This window comes from Ostrinia furnacalis, unplaced genomic scaffold (assembly GCF_004193835.3).
Source record: "Ostrinia furnacalis isolate ACB-3 unplaced genomic scaffold, ASM419383v2 OfSCF2414, whole genome shotgun sequence".
Classification (NCBI taxonomy): Eukaryota; Metazoa; Arthropoda; class Insecta; order Lepidoptera; family Crambidae; genus Ostrinia; species Ostrinia furnacalis.
The window spans coordinates 903,577-920,530 of record NW_021132653.1 but is presented as its reverse complement, the minus strand read 5'-3'; the positions used below and the strand labels follow the sequence as shown (position 1 = coordinate 920,530).

At 38.8% G+C, this 16,954-nt stretch overlaps 1 protein-coding gene and 2 long non-coding RNA genes across 3 annotated transcripts; 1 reads left to right on the top strand and 2 right to left on the bottom strand.

Annotated features, from left to right (window-relative positions):
* Positions 1 to 209: 209 nt before the first annotated feature.
* On the bottom strand, positions 210 to 5,785 carry LOC114355482 (uncharacterized). The gene is made up of 2 exons (XM_028308344.1): positions 4,135 to 5,785; positions 210 to 510 (listed from the first exon to the last, which is right to left on the bottom strand). The coding sequence occupies exons 1-2, from the start codon at positions 5,760 to 5,762 to the stop codon at positions 210 to 212; spliced, it is 1,929 nt and encodes a 642-aa protein (XP_028164145.1). The 5' UTR covers positions 5,763 to 5,785.
* LOC114355493 (uncharacterized) lies at positions 1,614 to 2,690 on the bottom strand. Its single transcript, XR_003656110.1, has 2 exons — positions 2,500 to 2,690; positions 1,614 to 1,837 (listed from the first exon to the last, which is right to left on the bottom strand). It is a non-coding gene; the product is annotated as an uncharacterized LOC114355493 (long non-coding RNA).
* Positions 5,786 to 8,498: 2,713 nt separating the features above from the next.
* Positions 8,499 to 9,772, top strand: LOC114355489 (uncharacterized). The gene is made up of 2 exons (XR_003656109.1): positions 8,499 to 8,753; positions 9,046 to 9,772. It is a non-coding gene; the product is annotated as an uncharacterized LOC114355489 (long non-coding RNA).
* Positions 9,773 to 16,954: the final 7,182 nt, after the last annotated feature.

The following is a 16,954-nucleotide window of genomic DNA, read 5'->3' as shown; positions in this document are numbered from 1 at the left end:
ACCCTCATGCTGCTCAGCTCGACTATGAGGTCATTTACATACAAATTGAAAAGCTTTGGTGACGTCAAGCCACCCTGCCTTACTCCACACTCCAGTCTGTATGCATCAGAGCATACATTTGCCCACTTAACCACATTTGTTTGATTAGCATACCAATACTGAAATATATTCAGGATTTCTTCCGGTAAATGCCTGTCTCTCAACTTATTCTAAAGCGTGTCATACGATACGAGGTCAAAGGCCTTGGACAGATCAAGAAAACAGGCATGCACCGGAGTTCTACGATCCGTATAATACTTGACAGTATGCTTGAGTCCCGCAATTGCACATTCGGTTGATAGTCCGGGCCGAAAACCGAACTGCGCGTCATGTAGGCCAAGATGATTGTTTAGGCAGGAGTCAAGCAAACTGTCAAATATCTTGGCAATAGTTGTAGCCAGCGAAATAGGACGGTAGTTTCCTCTGTCGGAGATGTCGCCGGTCTTGTTCTTCACTATTGGCACAACAGTGGTTTTCATGAAAGTAAAGGTGATAAAAATTTGATATTTTCACTGAATAAAATTGAAGAGATTCAATTAGGTGGTTAAGAATGATGATAATTGAGATGAATAGCACCTTACGGTTTTATGGTTTGAGTTAGGGCGCTATCTTGCGAGAAATTTCTATTTAATGTAAGTACTCTTGAATTATGCAATCACTAAGGGTACTTAGGTATGAGTCTCGAAAATTTTTTGGCCTCTTTTTTGTCGATAAAGATGGGTCTGGTTTCGTCTATTTTCATGTGTGCGCTTTGGCGTGACTCACACTGTATATGTATCAAAACGCAACAATTAACCTGGAAATTAGCACGGCACTAAAGAAATAATTATATTCAAAACTGCCACGCGGTCTCGTGCTAGATGGGCGTCTTAAAGGCCACCTTCTATCAACGGGAGCGCGTGGTAAGTAACTTGCTTCTGAATGTATTGTACCTTCCTACTTTTTTATATTTTTAAACCGGCAGACAGTGGTGACTGAGTTTGTTGCGGCGCTTCTTCTCAGCACTTGCCAAATGTTTGTCTCGAAGCGCTGGTAGGGCAAAAAAAGAATGAGAATTAATTCCATTAAACCAATTAATTCATAATACCAGGTATGTATTACGAACAATATTATTATCCACTAAACAGAAGACATCATAAGTAAACATCGTGAAGTATTAGATGACGTAGTAGTAAATACAACTGTTTACACAGTGAATTAGATCCAGTTACATGTAATTATCATTAATTTAGCTGTCTGCGGAATTGAGTTAGGTCACGCTTAGTCAGAATGAACGAGTATATCATCACTACCATGATGGGTAAAAATATAACAAATCATTTAACACAGTGAGTAGCGATTTGTTGTAAAGGTGAGTTTGAAGTCAAGTTTCTGTATACAAACTTACGCTGCGCATTCATATGCACATTACGTAATATATAAAAGCTGACTAGATGTGTTTCTGGTTATAAATAAACCAACATTGAANATTTTCCTGGTCCTTCGAGCCGGATCACCACAATTGACAAGCATCGTAATGGGCGTAAGTGTGACCTATTTTTTTCTAATCTAACAAATAACATGTTTTAGCGCCATATTACAATTCATTAGTTACACTGAGTTTTTATCATCGTAGGCCTTCGTTGTCTACTGTTAGCGTCAACGTCTATTTGTATAATGGAATAATATACCTCGTAGTTTTCTTCACCGGTCGCAATGCACGTGTGACGTCACCGGCGTGACGTCATCCAGTCGTCGTGTTACCACAGCCATCGTCGCTTCACCCCTGGGGCGTTTCGTCATTCAGTTGGTTGTTCCCCTGAGAAAGATAAGAAGTCAGTAAAAGAAGCGTCAAAATAATATTATTATGTTTTTAACTTTTTATAATAAATAAATAAAATAAAAATAAAAAGTTTTTATTTCGAACAACTCATAAGTTCATAGTGTGGTTAGTAAACACACCTTAAATGCTAATGTTAGTAATCTTTATAAAGTGATTATTATTTTCCAATATACGTAATATCAATATTATAATTAAATCAAATCAAATTAAAAACAAAAAAAAAAGAAATATTAAAATCAATAAATTAAATAAATTAAATCTATAAATCAAATTAAAAATCAAACTAAATTAAATTAAATCAATTAAAATGTGACTAAATTAAAAATCAAAAATCAAACTAAATTCAATCAATTAAAACCAAATAAATAAAAGTAAATAAATAAATAAATTCAATTCAATTCAAATCAATCAAATTCATTCAATTCATTCATTAACAGTCAATAATAGCGTCATACTGTTAGTTTTTGGACCTAAGACAGGTCAATAAGGTTAAAAATAATAGGTTGAGTAAATACCTAGCTTTAGGCCTAGCAAGTTCCAAACGTCCAGTTTTAAGTCAATACGGTTCAAAATCCTTAGACCCAGCAAGTTCGATTTTTTCTATGAACCTTAAGTCAAGTCAATAAGGTCGAATATACCTTCGTTGTTGTTGTGCCGCGCGCGCACCAGCCGCTCGGGGTGCGAGAGCGCCAGCTACATGTAGTCGCGAAACACGTCTTCTGAGCTTGTTAATACATACCTAGCCTTAAGTCTAGCACATTCCAAACGTCAATACGGTTCAAAATCCTTAGACCCAGCAAGTTAGATATTTTCTTTGAACCTTAAAGACAGGCCAATAAGGTTGAATATACCTTCGTTGTTGTTGTGCCGCGCGCGCACCAGCCGCTCGGGGTGCGAGAGCGCCAGCTATAGTCTGGTCCGAAGTAGAATTTTGTCCAATGACCCCTAGCTACCCATCCTTATCGCTCGCGCGTAATTATATTGCTGTCGCGACTGTGCGAGTGGCACCCGCAGTGAGTGTGCGAGCGCGATAGCAACATAATTACGCGCGAGCGATAAGGATAGGTAGCTACCTATCCTTATCGCTCGCGCGTAATTATGTTGTTATCTCCTAGCTAGGGGTTATTGGACAAAATTCTACGTGCTCACGGACCGGGCTTTACATGTAGTCGCGAAACACGTCTTCTGAGCTTGTTAATACATACCTAGCCTTAGGTCTAGCAAATTCCACACGTCAATACGGTTCAAAATCCTTAGACCCAGAAAGTTGATTTTTTCTATGAACCTTAAGTCAAGTCAATAAGGTTGAAACACCTTCGTTGTTGTTGTGCCGCGCGCGCACCAGCCGCTCGGGGTGCGAGAGCGCCAGCTACATGTAGTCGCGAAACACGTGTCTTCTGAGCTTGTTAATACATACCTAGCCTTAGGTCTAGCACATTCCAAACGTCAATACCATTCAAAATCCTTCGACCCAGCAAGGTCGATTTTTTCTTTGAACCTTAAGTCAAGTCAATAAGGTTGAATATACCTTCGTTGTTGTTGTGCCGCGCGCGCACCAGCCGCTCGGGGTGCGAGAGCGCCAGCTACATGTAGTCGCGAAACACGTCTTCTGAGCTATGTTAATACATACCTAGCCTTAGGTCTAGCAAATTCCAAACGTCAATACGGTTCAAAATCCTTCGACTCAGCAAGTCCGATTTTTTCTATGAACCTTAAGACAAGTCAATAAGGTTGAATATACCTTCGTTGTTGTTGTGCCGCGCGCGCACCAGCCGCTCGGGGTGCGNATGAGGTCATTTACATACAAATTGAAAAGCTTTGGTGACGTCAAGCCACCCTGCCTTACTCCACACTCCAGTCTGTATGCATCCGAGCATACATTTGCCCACTTAACCACATTTGTTTGATTAGCATACCAATACTGAAATATATTCAGGATTTCTTCCGGTAAATGCCTGTCTCTCAACTTATTCCAAAGCGTGTCATACGATACGAGGTCAAAGGCCTTGGACAGATCAAGAAAACAGGCATGCACCGGAGTTCTACGATCCGTATAATACTTGACAGTATGCTTGAGTCCCGCAATTGCACACTCGGTTGATAGTCCGGGCCGAAAACCGAACTGCGCGTCATGTAGGCCAAGATGATTGTTTAGGCAGGAGTCAAGCAAACTGTCAAATATCTTGGCAATAGTTGTAGCCAGCGAAATAGGACGGTAGTTTCCTCTGTCGGAGATGTCGCCGGTCTTGTTCTTCACTATTGGCACAACAGTGGTTTTCATTAAATCGTGCGGTAGATATGAATGACTCACGCACAGAGTGAAAAACATCGACAACACCCTCGGCAAATGAAACCCCGCATACCTAAGATGCTCGATACTGAGCCCGTCATGCCCCGGCGACTTACCCCCGCCCATACGCTTCACCGCCGATCTCACCTGAGCAGCGGTGAAGCACGTGAGCGACCGCTCCCCGCGACGGCACCCGGGCCCAGCACCGGGCAGCCCAGGAGGGCCAAGTGGAGACTTCACACTGAAGTGCTCTCGAAACATATTAGCTATCTCCAATGCATCTGTTTTCCCTCCAACGCTCACCGGGAGGCCGGCTTTGAGGTCATGCTTCCCGGTTTCCTTCCAGAATTTCTTAAAGTTATTGGAGGATCTGTGTTGTGCGAGAATGTCCATCTTTATTTGTTCTTGGTTATTCTGGCACCATTTTAGACGACTTTTAAAAATCTTTCTGGATTTGTGCATCTCTTCATATATGAGACCAGAAGATGGACGGTTACTCTGAGCCCATATTTTAAACCTTAATCTGGCCTCACGGTGAGCGCTGCGGACATGATAGTTCCAGCCACATAAGTTTTTCTTTTTATGGTTACCGACACTACAAGCACTTTTAGTTTCTGAGGCTGCACTGCCTAGAATACATACTATTTCATAATACATATTATCTAGTATGAGCTTGTGCTCTGCTAAATTACAATGCCCGTGACTGCACTCCACGAATTCCGGGGGAAAATCAATGTCACGTAAACGTTCATTACATAGGTTACGGTAAGCTTTAATTTGAACCTCTTTCCTCTCACCCCAAAGTACTGAATTACACAGTCTATTCTGCAATACGGACTTAGGCCTTATAACCGTTAAGTTACACTTTACATGCAAAGGTAGGTGGTCAGACACATAGAATTCTTCACCAATAGTAACATCCAAAATAGTTTGATAAGCCGATACTGATACAACACAGTGGTCTAGCCAGCGTCGAGATCCATGCGCCTCACTAGTGAAAGTGTAGGCATCGGATTGCAATCCTAAATTCTCCACATCTGCCATTATCCAAGATTGGTCCAAACAAAAGTTAACAAGTTCATTATAAAATAGCTCATTTGGATGTGCATTAAAGTCTCCTAAGGCATACATACATTCTATATTATCCCCCTCCATGACTGCACTTATCTCACTAAGCACCTCTGTAAATAGTGGCAGATTTTCGTGTGAGTCAGTAGGCATGTAGACCGAAAAAATAATTATGAAGCGGTCTCCACTGCGCACCCTAATGGCAGCCAGTCGGTTACTATTACATTCGAGTATTGTAACTTCTTGAAAGATACCCTTCCTCCATAGGATGGCCACTCCCCCATAAGGTCTTCCTCTTAATAACCCAGCTGAGGTATCAACTGCAGAGTTCCCGGTAAACTCAAAGTCATTACTAATACTTCCTAAAAACGGTATATCATGGGGAAGTAGCCACGTCTCCTGGAGTGCTACTACGTCCGAGTTCATACAAATGTCACGAACATTGTCAATCGATCGTTTAACAGATTTACAATTAAAACTAGTCAATCTGCACATACAATTATTGTAATTGGGGTCTGTAGACTTGTTAGGGCTCAACAACATTCAAATATTATTTATTAACTTAGCTTATCTGACTTTTTGTACATAAAATGAACAAAACGCCTAAACGTGATGCCGTTTGGCCAAAAGTTATCATCTAAAAACAAATGTAATTTACTTTCAGACACGTAAAGTTTATAAGCGTTATACTTTCTAACTTTCGTCATGTTTATCATTTTTAAGTAGACAATTTCATTGGTTTTTTCCTTAATGTAAGTAACTATGTCATCTACACTCGTTTCCTTACAAACATTTGAAATTAAAAGAGGAACTTTCACATCTGCAGCTCGAAATTTACTATCAGGTTCACTTACAGCACAACCTTTTTGGCCGATAAGTTTATAACGCTTAGGTGACTTACGTCGCACTACCTGCCATTCCGAATTATTGTCTCTTACCACTGGTTCACAGTTCACATTCGAGTTCGCAACACATATCACTCGCGGCCTAAGCGGACTGCGATTTGCTTTAACCGAAATCGATTTATTTTCACACGTCGACCGAGGTATGTTGGTAGGGGACACGATGATCGCGTCGCATGCGCCGGTGGCCGAGCAAGCCGGTTGTGTCGAAACCGCAGTGACCGTCGGGGAGGCCTCAATATGCTCCGCCCACGATTCCGTCCCGCTCGCTCCAGTACTCTCGTCGCAGCCAACGGTCGCCAAACGACTTTTCTCTTTCGCACGTTCCGAAACCGCAGTGATTGCAGGCGCCTCATTGTGTTTTGTTGTTTCGTCTGGTGCCATACATTCGACAGAGACACATTCATCCTCAGGGCTTTCTTTGAATGTCGAATGTTCCGTTAATGAGGGCAGGTCGTTTACCTTTTTAACATCTGATTGAAACGGCGGCGATCTGTATTCAGGTTCATAATGAAGACCAATAGGTCCGCTATTTAGCACAAAACTGTTTTGTAAACATGCACCACGTCTCACATTAACTTTACTATTTGACGAGAAGTTATTAATCAAGGATGCATGTTTTAAAGTATCAACTTCTTGTTTGAGAATTTCAAATTCGTCCGTTTTGACGACCTTCTCTTCTAGGGCACATAACTGATTCTTCAGGCATAATATATCCCGTAGGAGTCGGGTCACATCGACGTGGTCAAAAGTGACCGGTGGGAGCCTATGGAGTTCTTTTGCCACGAAAATCGGGAATATTGCAGGGTCGGCACTTTTCATCAAAGCGATCATATCGTCCAGATCCTTTGACATTCTCTTCTTGCCATCTTTGCGACGAAGCGGCATCTTTTTACCGGTAGGTATAGACTCGTAGAGAAGACTCTTGGCTTTCATAACATCTTCATTTGAAAAAGAAGAGGTACACAGTTGATGGATACTCTCCTCATCCATAAAGTCCAGTACATTGTTCAGGAAAGCCAGAACTTCGTTGATCACTATGTTACAATTAGCACACTTCACTGTATTCGATGTCATTTTCCTCTCTCGCTAACGAGTGAGTCACCAAGTCAACCAAACGTGCGTGCACGCGTGCGTGTACAGCGGCGCGCGACACCGGACTGTATTAAGTAAATAAATTATTTTTATGAGTATGTCATAAAATTGTTGTGTATATGTCACCGGAAAATAACAAGACTCGTAAGTTGATCAATTTTCNATCCTGTAACAGATGCCGCGTCGGCGGCCGCCGCGGGGGCGGTCGCGACTGGTGCGGGGTCGGGTGCGGCAGCGTGAGGGGAGCCCCGTATGGGCTGCCTAGCCTCGGCCATACCCGATTTAATATCTTGCGCTTTTCTTTGAGCCCGAGTGATTATGGCTGGTAAGCGAAAAAATTAAGGGAACAAAATTTGCCGGAAGAAGGACCAAAAATGTTAAGAATTGAGATAGAAAAGGAATAAATGATACCCAGGCTCAAGGAAGGGAAAGCGATATAATAGAAGGATAAAAGGAAGATACAGGATCAGGGATATAGAAGAGACAGACAGAGATGACAAGTGACATATAGAAAAATATAAACCATAAACTATCAAAAGAGGCCGTTCGTAACAGTCATCATTGCATTGCACTGATGGGATAGAAAAATAAACAAGCAAAACCTTATTTGTTAGCAAACGTCATATTTATTTAAATGTTAGCAGCACTGTTTCTTGCACTGTTATGTTGGCAGGTTTGACTCTTACAGTACCTAGTGCAAGCGAAAACCGACACTAAGGTGACGAACCTTTTCATTCTGCGACTGTACATGCTATAAACGCACGTATTATATTTTATAGTTCCATCGCCTCAATTAAGCTTCAAACTGTGCCAGGGACTTTGTAACAACTTTCGCGGAAACCAGCTTTTAGCTGTTAGCTTTACGCTAAGCTTCACGTGCATGGGTGTGGTATATTGTGTGTTTATGAGTTACGACAATGTACAACTGTACATTAATATCACATCAGAATTCATATTTTTGCTGCAAAGAGCATCTATTGCAGTCTTATAAGGTACTAAAGTGTTTAGCTCACACTGAAAAAAAATGTTTGGTTACTGCTTACACAACAAAAGTGACCACCGAACTAAGGTTGGGTTGCACCATCTTACTTTAACTTTGACAAACGTCAAAAATCTGTCAAACTCCATATGAAAAACACCTGTTATCGTCAAAGTTACGGTCAAATTTAGGTGGTGCAACTCAGCCTTTTTTTTCAGTGCAGAGGCAGTGTAAGCAGTCCGAGGATATATCTATCTATCTATATCGCACCTTTAAAGTTAAACCGTTACTAAACGAATTTTTCGCAAAAATGAGTTATCAACGCCATCTTACTAAAGAACACGTAAACTACAAGATAAAATAGACCACTTCTTCAAAATTGCCTTCTAACGCCATCTAGCGTTAAAGCATAACGTTACTAAGCCAAACTTTGAACGGCTCGCTAAATACAATAACGGGTCTATGCAAGTAAGAACGTGTTTGTTGCGGAGTGATGACGAAAGTTTAAATTCATAGTGTGATTATTTCGATAGTAACGGCCGGTCGTCACAAAAAAAGGTAAGTTGTTTAGTTTTTTTAATGAGTAAAGTGTGACTATATGTTTAAACACAGTTTTCGTTTAATACACAATTCATTATAAAATTTCTTTGGTAAACGGTAACAATTGGTATAGTCACAGTTTGCCTTTATTTTTTTAGGTACTTATCTAATAATATTTATCACTAAAGGGTGCCTATTTCGTTAATTACAGTTTTTCAATAAGCAATGAGTAAATTTTATGATTTACAATAGTGAAACATTTTTTTTAGTCTATAATAAAATATAGATTAAAAGCATTTATTTGCTCCAGGTGATGTCGTATTTCCGGATGACCTCACCCCCTCTTCGTAGCTGATAACTAAGCCCTGAATCCTTTAACAGAGTGCGAAGAGGATTCAGTGCTAGGCAGAACCACAAGGGACTCAAACTGTCACCCTGGAAATGCCTCGCTCAATCCTTATGAAGTTCAATGGATCAGGAGACCTCTCACCACCACCTGGCTGCCGAAGGACTGTAGTCCACTGCCCCATGCATGAGCATGAGCGTAAAAAGGATCTCATTGCATCTACCTTATACAACTCTAAGATCCTCTCCCGCCATGATTGAGGCACCGAATCATAGGCCTTCTTATAGTCAATCCAGGCAGCAGAGAGAGCTTTCCTGCTTCGCCGAACTTGTTGGCTAATGGTTATGTCTATGAGGAGGAGCTCTTTAGTATCACGAGACTCAACCTTACATCCATTCTGAGCAGTGGCCACAAAATATTGTTCATTATTTTTATTATTAAGTGATTTAAGGTAGGTATGTGAACAACCTTTCGAGGGTAGGGAAATAATGCTGAGATTGTAACTTGAGTTTAATATATTTTTTATGTATTTTTGGTAGGTAATTGCTAGGTGTGTTTTTTTCTTATTCGTTATCAGTTATACTTCCTATGATTTAAAGGTACAAAATGTCTTAAGACTGATTAATAAATAACTAGGCTAAATGCTTGTATGGATATCTTTAATTTGTAATAAAATATTGTTGATTTCGAATGTTTGTTATTTTTTAATATTGTAACATCATCACAAATAACTACTCTATGATATAAAATTTAAATATTTAATAATATCACCATTATCATTGAAATTTAAATAGTTTTCAATATAGTAACATTATTTGGACTGCAATTTGAATAGTAATTTATTTAAAAATGAAAAAATAGTAAATGGTAAAGTGTTACTATAATTATATAAATCAAAATAAATAATACTATACATAAAATATTTTATTTTTGTAAATCACATAACATAGCGTTAGCACATATCTATCATAAAACTCATTAAGAAGCCTTAAAATACTATTTCCTTTGACTGTATTGAAAAAAAACATTGACTTTATTGTTATTTTGGCTCTCCTGCAAAATTTCATAATTTCGTTTAGTAACGGTTTAAATTTAAAGGTGCGATATTTATAAAAGTGAAAGGTCACTGACTGACTGACTCACTGTACATCAAGAAATCTCAGAAACTAGAAGTGACAGGAGTCTCAAATTTTGCATGGGGGTTCCTTTTAGAACGTAGGTGCTCACTTAGATAGGATTTTCCAAAATGCAACCCCTAAGGGAGTAAAACGGGATCCACGCTTACGAAGTCGCGGGCGGCCGCTAGTCCTTATATAAAAGCAAAAGGTCACTAACCGACTCACTCATCATGAAATCTCAAAAACTATAACACCTGCAAACTTGAAAACTAACCGAATTAAGAACCTCCTCCTTTTGTTGAAGTCGGTTAAAATAACTAAGAATTTTTACAACTGCCAATAAACTGCTACGAATTACTCGTAGCTACGCGCGCTACGAATTGCTACGCGTGCTACGAATTGCTACGCGTGCTACGAATTGCTACGCGTGCTACGGTCTTTCAGGTTCCTTAAAGGACATCCTCTATGAAAGGATTTTACGAAACTCCACCCCTAAGAGGGTAAAACGGCGGTTAACTAACTACACGTGAAAGTCGCCGGCGGCCGCTAGTTTATTATATTTATTTGAATATTGCTCCAATTCCGCCAAATCTCGCCAAATGTAAACCATATACTATTTCATTCTGTCGTAATATCATTCGAATGGCTCTCAAGATGCGATCGCATCGAGGGCCCTCACAACACGACGCGTAAAAATATGAGCGCGTAATATGTATGCGTATAGCACTGATTCTCAACATTTTCTGGACTAAGGACCACTTTGATTTCTTTATTGTTCACAGGGACCATTTAAAAAAAACAGTTAATAAAGTGACATACAGGGTGTGTCGTAAATAGTGGTCCAAAGCAAAAGGGTCGATACACTGTACACTGAGGTACCACATACACACACGAACGACGACCCTGTATGAAACTCTATCTAAAATAAGCATTACAACTGTTTACAGCATTTTTGCGCACGGGTTATGCATAGCTTATTTTTATTACTTTAATACCTAGAAATAAGAATAACAACAAAAAAATGTTCTGAATTTGCTTTTATATGTAAAAAATAGAAAAATTCATATCAATGAATGTATGAAACATGAACATAGAGATGATTTAATTTGTTGCCAAATATTTTTTTTTCTTTCTTTCTTACATACTTTCTAATTATTAAAACATACCAAGCATCCATTTAAGATTCATTCTCACAAGAGAAAATTTAAAATAGAGTCCAAATATTTATTAAAAATGAAAAGTTCTAATTTAATGTCATGTTCCATACAAGATTTTTCTCATAAAAATCTAACCCTATCATGCTTTCAATTTACTGGCCTTGGTAACGTCGCCTCTCAAATCCCACTATATTTTGATGAAAGCGTGCCCCTTGTTCTTGCGAATAAGCCCCCATAATTATCTATAAATATATCCCAATGAGAATGTGACGTGCATCTTTAGAGACATTTTACTATGAAGATGGAATATTCAAATCGCTATAACTCTTCAAAAAGCAAATATTTTCGATTTGTAATCGCACTTTTTTATATAAATGTGCTTATACAGTGTGAGTCACGTTAAAGTGTACATATGAAAATAGATGAAACTAGACCTATTTTTATCGACAAAAAAGAGGTCAAAAAATTTTTTGAGATTTTTTTTTAATTTTTTATAGAATTATTTTTCTTCCAATTACTTATTGTAAAGAAAACGTAATAACTTTCAAACTAAGCGGTATATCCTGATAAAATAAAAACAGTAATAATGCTAAATAACAGGCAATACTAAAAAAATACAGACAATGCACAAAAAAGGCCAACAAATAATAAAAAATGAAACTTTTTGAAAAAAATCTGCTTTAAAATACGTGTTTTTTTGGTTACTTGATAAAGGATGATGGGCACAAATGTATGGAAAGTGGTACCCGCTCCAATAGCCATAACCAATGGGTGNATATCTTCGTACACAACCAGATCTGAGGATGGTGGTCATAGTAAAAGTTGTTCATCTTTGTAAGACCTTTCAAACGATACTAGACACATATCTATTGGAGCCGGGTACCATTTTGCCCATTGTCCTTTCTCTAAAAAATGCCCGTATAACCCGTATTACCTTCGTAAAACCAAAAATCGCATGTCTCTATCCCGATCACAACGTTTGCAATGATCGTTTTGAACTAAGCCTCTCCGGGCGCGCCATTCAACGCTTCGTTAACAACGAAACTGAAAATGGCTCTAGATTTGTAATTTTGATAAAGACAAGTTAGATTTCATATAAAAAAAAAAGATTTCGAAGTTAAATAAGCATTTTAGTTAAAATTAAAATTGTCTCTACCTGTAGCGGAGAATAATGTTGTGGCAGGCCTTTGTTCAAACGATCATAGCAAATGTTGTGATAGCGATAGAGACATGCGATTTGTGGGTTTACGAAAGGTAATACGATAGAAAACTATAAAAAGTAATAAAAACCACCTGTTATAGGGGCATTATTTGGAGAAATTTATCAAATAACCAAAAAAATACGAATTTATAAGCAGATTTTTTTCAAAAACTATAATTTTTTATTATTTGTTGGCCTTTTTTGTGTATTTTATGAATTTTTTAGCATCGCCAGTTATTTAGCATTATAACTGTTTATATTATATCAGGATATACCGCTTAGTTTAAAAGTTATTACGTTTTTTTTACAATAAGTAATTGGAAGAAAAAAAATTCTATAAAAAATTTAAAAAAAATCACAAAAAATTTTTGACCTCTTTTTTGTCGATAAAAATAGGTCTAGTTTCATCTATTTTCATATGTACACTTTAACGTGACTCACACTGTATAATCAGAATATAATAAGTAAAATCCATGCGCACAAAAAACCTTTTTTTTTGTTGACCGGTGTTATTTAAAAGGAAGACGTCTTGATTTAGAAAATTTAATACGATACCAATTCAAGTAAGTGAATTCGTTCTAATTATTTTAAACTGCATTTTTCTGTACTAGTTCTGTAATCCTAGGAATAATATTACTTTAACCTTCTTATGACACCCAAAAGTCTATCGCTTGCGAAATTTAAAAGCGTTCGCGGACCAATATGTTTACCATGAGTTTGTCAGGTGTCAAAAAAATCTATGAATATTTTAGTTCTCGAAAGCAACCGCTAGGGACAATCTAATGTAATTTTTTTACGTAGTCGCTAGCGAGCACACCTGACGTAAACTCATGGTAAGAAAACACAATTATTTCAATTCCTGCGGACTACTGGCGGTCCGTAGCCTGGTTGGGAACCTCTGGCGTGACGGTCGGTCAAAAGTGAGGATCGGACGACAGCTATGGCGACCCAACATAATGGCGCCCAATTTAGATCTTTGTGCGAGACGTCCGCAGAAGTTGTATCTTTTTTCATGTAATAAAAGGGTTTTTTTCTCGGAGAAAAGAAAGAAAATCGGCGATGTGACCTTTTTAGAACTGTGCTTCGTTGGTGAAGTAAATACAGATGCCTTAGTAGCATAAAATATCAAATCTCTTTTTCTTACTCATGATTTGCTAGTTACTTATAATATTAGTAGATACTTTGTGACGCGCCCCGCGACGCATCGACAGCCCTAGCACCGAGCACGGAGATTTTGACAACCCTACGGCTGCGCGGCCGCACGCCGCACGGACCGAGCTAATATATGAGACGGCGGCGACCGCGGGCGCCTAGCATTCGCTCGGGAGCCATTGCAACAGTCAGACGTTCGCGCGCGCGTCTATTGTTCCCTCGACTGCATTGCACAGAGTCCCTAGCGAATAGCTATCCACACTGTTCCCACTAACCCTAACTGTTCGACTCTGGCTTGATTCGATACCTCGTTAACTCGGTCAGGTGATCTAATTGACGATTCGAGACGTTCTATCGTTGATAGCCTTTCGGTTCTCGTCCTTACCGAGTAGTGCATGTGATACTCATTCCCGACCTGCGGTAGCAATCCCGCTGCCACCCTTCCTGAACTTCATACCCCTCGCCACGTAGGTCCGACGCCCTTCCCCAGTGGTATCATACTCATCAGAGGACTTTGGTCTCTGGCTCGAGCTATTGAACCACGTCCTACCCCCCTAGTTATAAGTATCCAAACTAACACTCGCTAAACCTCGCACAGGGCGCCGCCCCGCGGATACGTAAACTAGTCTCGGGACGCGAACCGGCCGCGTCGCTATTCCTCTCGTTGTAATAGATTAGTATATTGTGATATAACTTGTAAAGTACTTGTAAACTTGCTCATTATTAAACGATAGTAATTTAGAGTCAGTGAAACTAGAATAAGTAAACTATTGTGGAACCTGAATTACAAAGTGCCATTGTGTTATTAATTGTGCGTTTCCTTGGTCGAATATCCCTGTAGGCATCCTGGATAGGTACACATCCCTCATCGCAGAAAGCGAACTGGGACTTAGTACTAAACAGCGGGGTGTCAGACTGAGCTAGCTAAGACGCCCCGTTGCAACTTCACAGACTAAACTATGAAAGGTTTGGGAGAAAGGAATTTACTGAAAATTTTGTAATATGTTTCTAATTATTACTGTTACTGTTGGATAAACTAATAACAATTATTTACCAAAATTAGCCTCTTATCTTCATTAAGTTTTAGATTAGGCCACCATGCCCTAAAAATTTAGCTGCTAAATGAAAATTCTCTTATAAATAAATAGTAAATGGGAAAGTTCTGTACACAATAGTTTTATCGAGGGTGGTAACAGCCGGACGCTATTATCGCGTCCTATGTCTATCGTTGCTCTATTATAACAATCCAGCCACCCTACATTGTTTAATATCGTTCGTGTGACACTTTTTAGATAGTCAATAGGTAATTTTAATTGTTATATGGGCATCTTGTTGTTCGCAAAATTTTAAGAAGTATAGGGGCGTTTTTGGAACCGTAGGACATATTTATCTCAAAAATGAAAGAGAAGTTTTGACATATTTCCTATACAGAAACTGTCAATAAGCCATTTTTATTCTTCAGTCAAAAATTATTTGATGATTAAAGAATCAGCCGTCAAATAAAATTCCATTGATTGTTAATTAATTTAAAGACCTTTTTCAGGGCAACACAACAGGCTGGTGGTAGCTGAGAAGAAGAAATGACGTAAGAAACTTAGGCTGGGTTGCACCATCTTACTTTAACTGAGATAAACATTAAATACCTGTCAAACTCCATACAAAAAACACCTGTTATCGTTATAGTTACGGTCAAAGGGTGGTGCAACTCAGCCTTAGAGACCTTTCTTCAAGAGTTTGTTATAATATAAAAAAAATATGCAAAATGATTTCAATATAAACAAACATTTTCAATATCTACAGTTTTTGGGTAACAAAAGATAGTGTCTTAATCGTTGCACCGCCCAGCGCGTGACCTCAGGATGTTTTCCCGCCCGCCCAACGCGTGCGAAACTACATCCGCTCTTTAAAAGGGTGTTGTAACTACACACGGGCTTCCGGTTACGTGTTTTATGGTTGTCTGATAAAATAAAGGTTGTAATTTGGGTTTGTTCAATTACAAAGTCCCTAAAATCTACTAAACTCAGTGTTTACTTTAAATTAAGTTGAGTAAGTCTGAAGGGCTTTGCGGTATTACAATGAGGAAATTTCTCTCTTGAATAGATAATTATGGGCTCGATTCTAGGAACAGTTAAAACGGGCAAAATACTTTCGAAGCGTATGTTCATGTCAGTAAACAAATAAGCGCCTACTAATATCTTGTGACAGGACCACAATATGTGGTCACAACCCACAAGACAGAAGCAGAATTGAAGTGGATATTTTTTTTATGCAAGATAAGGCAGGTATGTGACCGCAATCGCATAAGTGAGATGCAGTCTAGGTTGGCACATATCAGTAGCACCCTGTAAGTGCCTATATTCATTCTCGCCTTAAAAAGGCTCGAAGTATAGTGTTCAGGAGAGACAGCAGCAGGCAACGAATTCCAGTCCAATACTGGCTGTTCGCATTATAAAAGTGTTATCGAAACGCTTAGTGTGAACTGATATTTTTGTGTGGAATACGCTATCTTGAAATCACAAGGGCCATGGTAAGGGCATGTTCCCTTCAACTGGGTACCAAGGCTTGGGTGCCGTACCCTAATCTCAAAGATTTATCCGCAGGCTGTATTGACGCGTGCAAAATACACTGATTTATACGCGGGCTGGCCCGCTGCCAACTTTTGCCAGTAATTTTATAATCTTTTCTGTGTGCCGCGTAAAATATGGACAAACCCTTGTCAGCTATATTGTTATTAATTTCTTTTGGCGTTATCGATGGCGAGTGGTTTGCTGGGGTTTTTAATAGAGATACAGATCTTTTTGTAGTTCGATATGTCTTGGTGCTCGTATACAAAAAAAGATTTATTGACAGTGTGATTTCCGGTATTGTATCTTTGAAATAGGTAATTTTAAAAAAATCTAAAAGAAATGTACCGACCTGGGGACTCGAATTGAAAAAAAATTAAATAATTTTAATTTAATAATAGATCATTTGTAACTAAGTAACATGACCCTCGGCTGAACGTCGCAATTTTTACTGTGTGTTCGACGAAGAGTCGTCCATTAAATATTATCATCATTACAGCCTACAGTCCAATTGGAAAAATAAACATTCTAAATGCCCCGTCATTCCCGTAATCGGATCGTCCGTCTATCGAGCCCCATCAGACCTTTTCAGGCTATAATAATTATATTCCGCCATAAATTATGATCACAGTAACATTTATTTACATCCATTTTTCAGTAAAATTGTTTTAATGTTGCCTT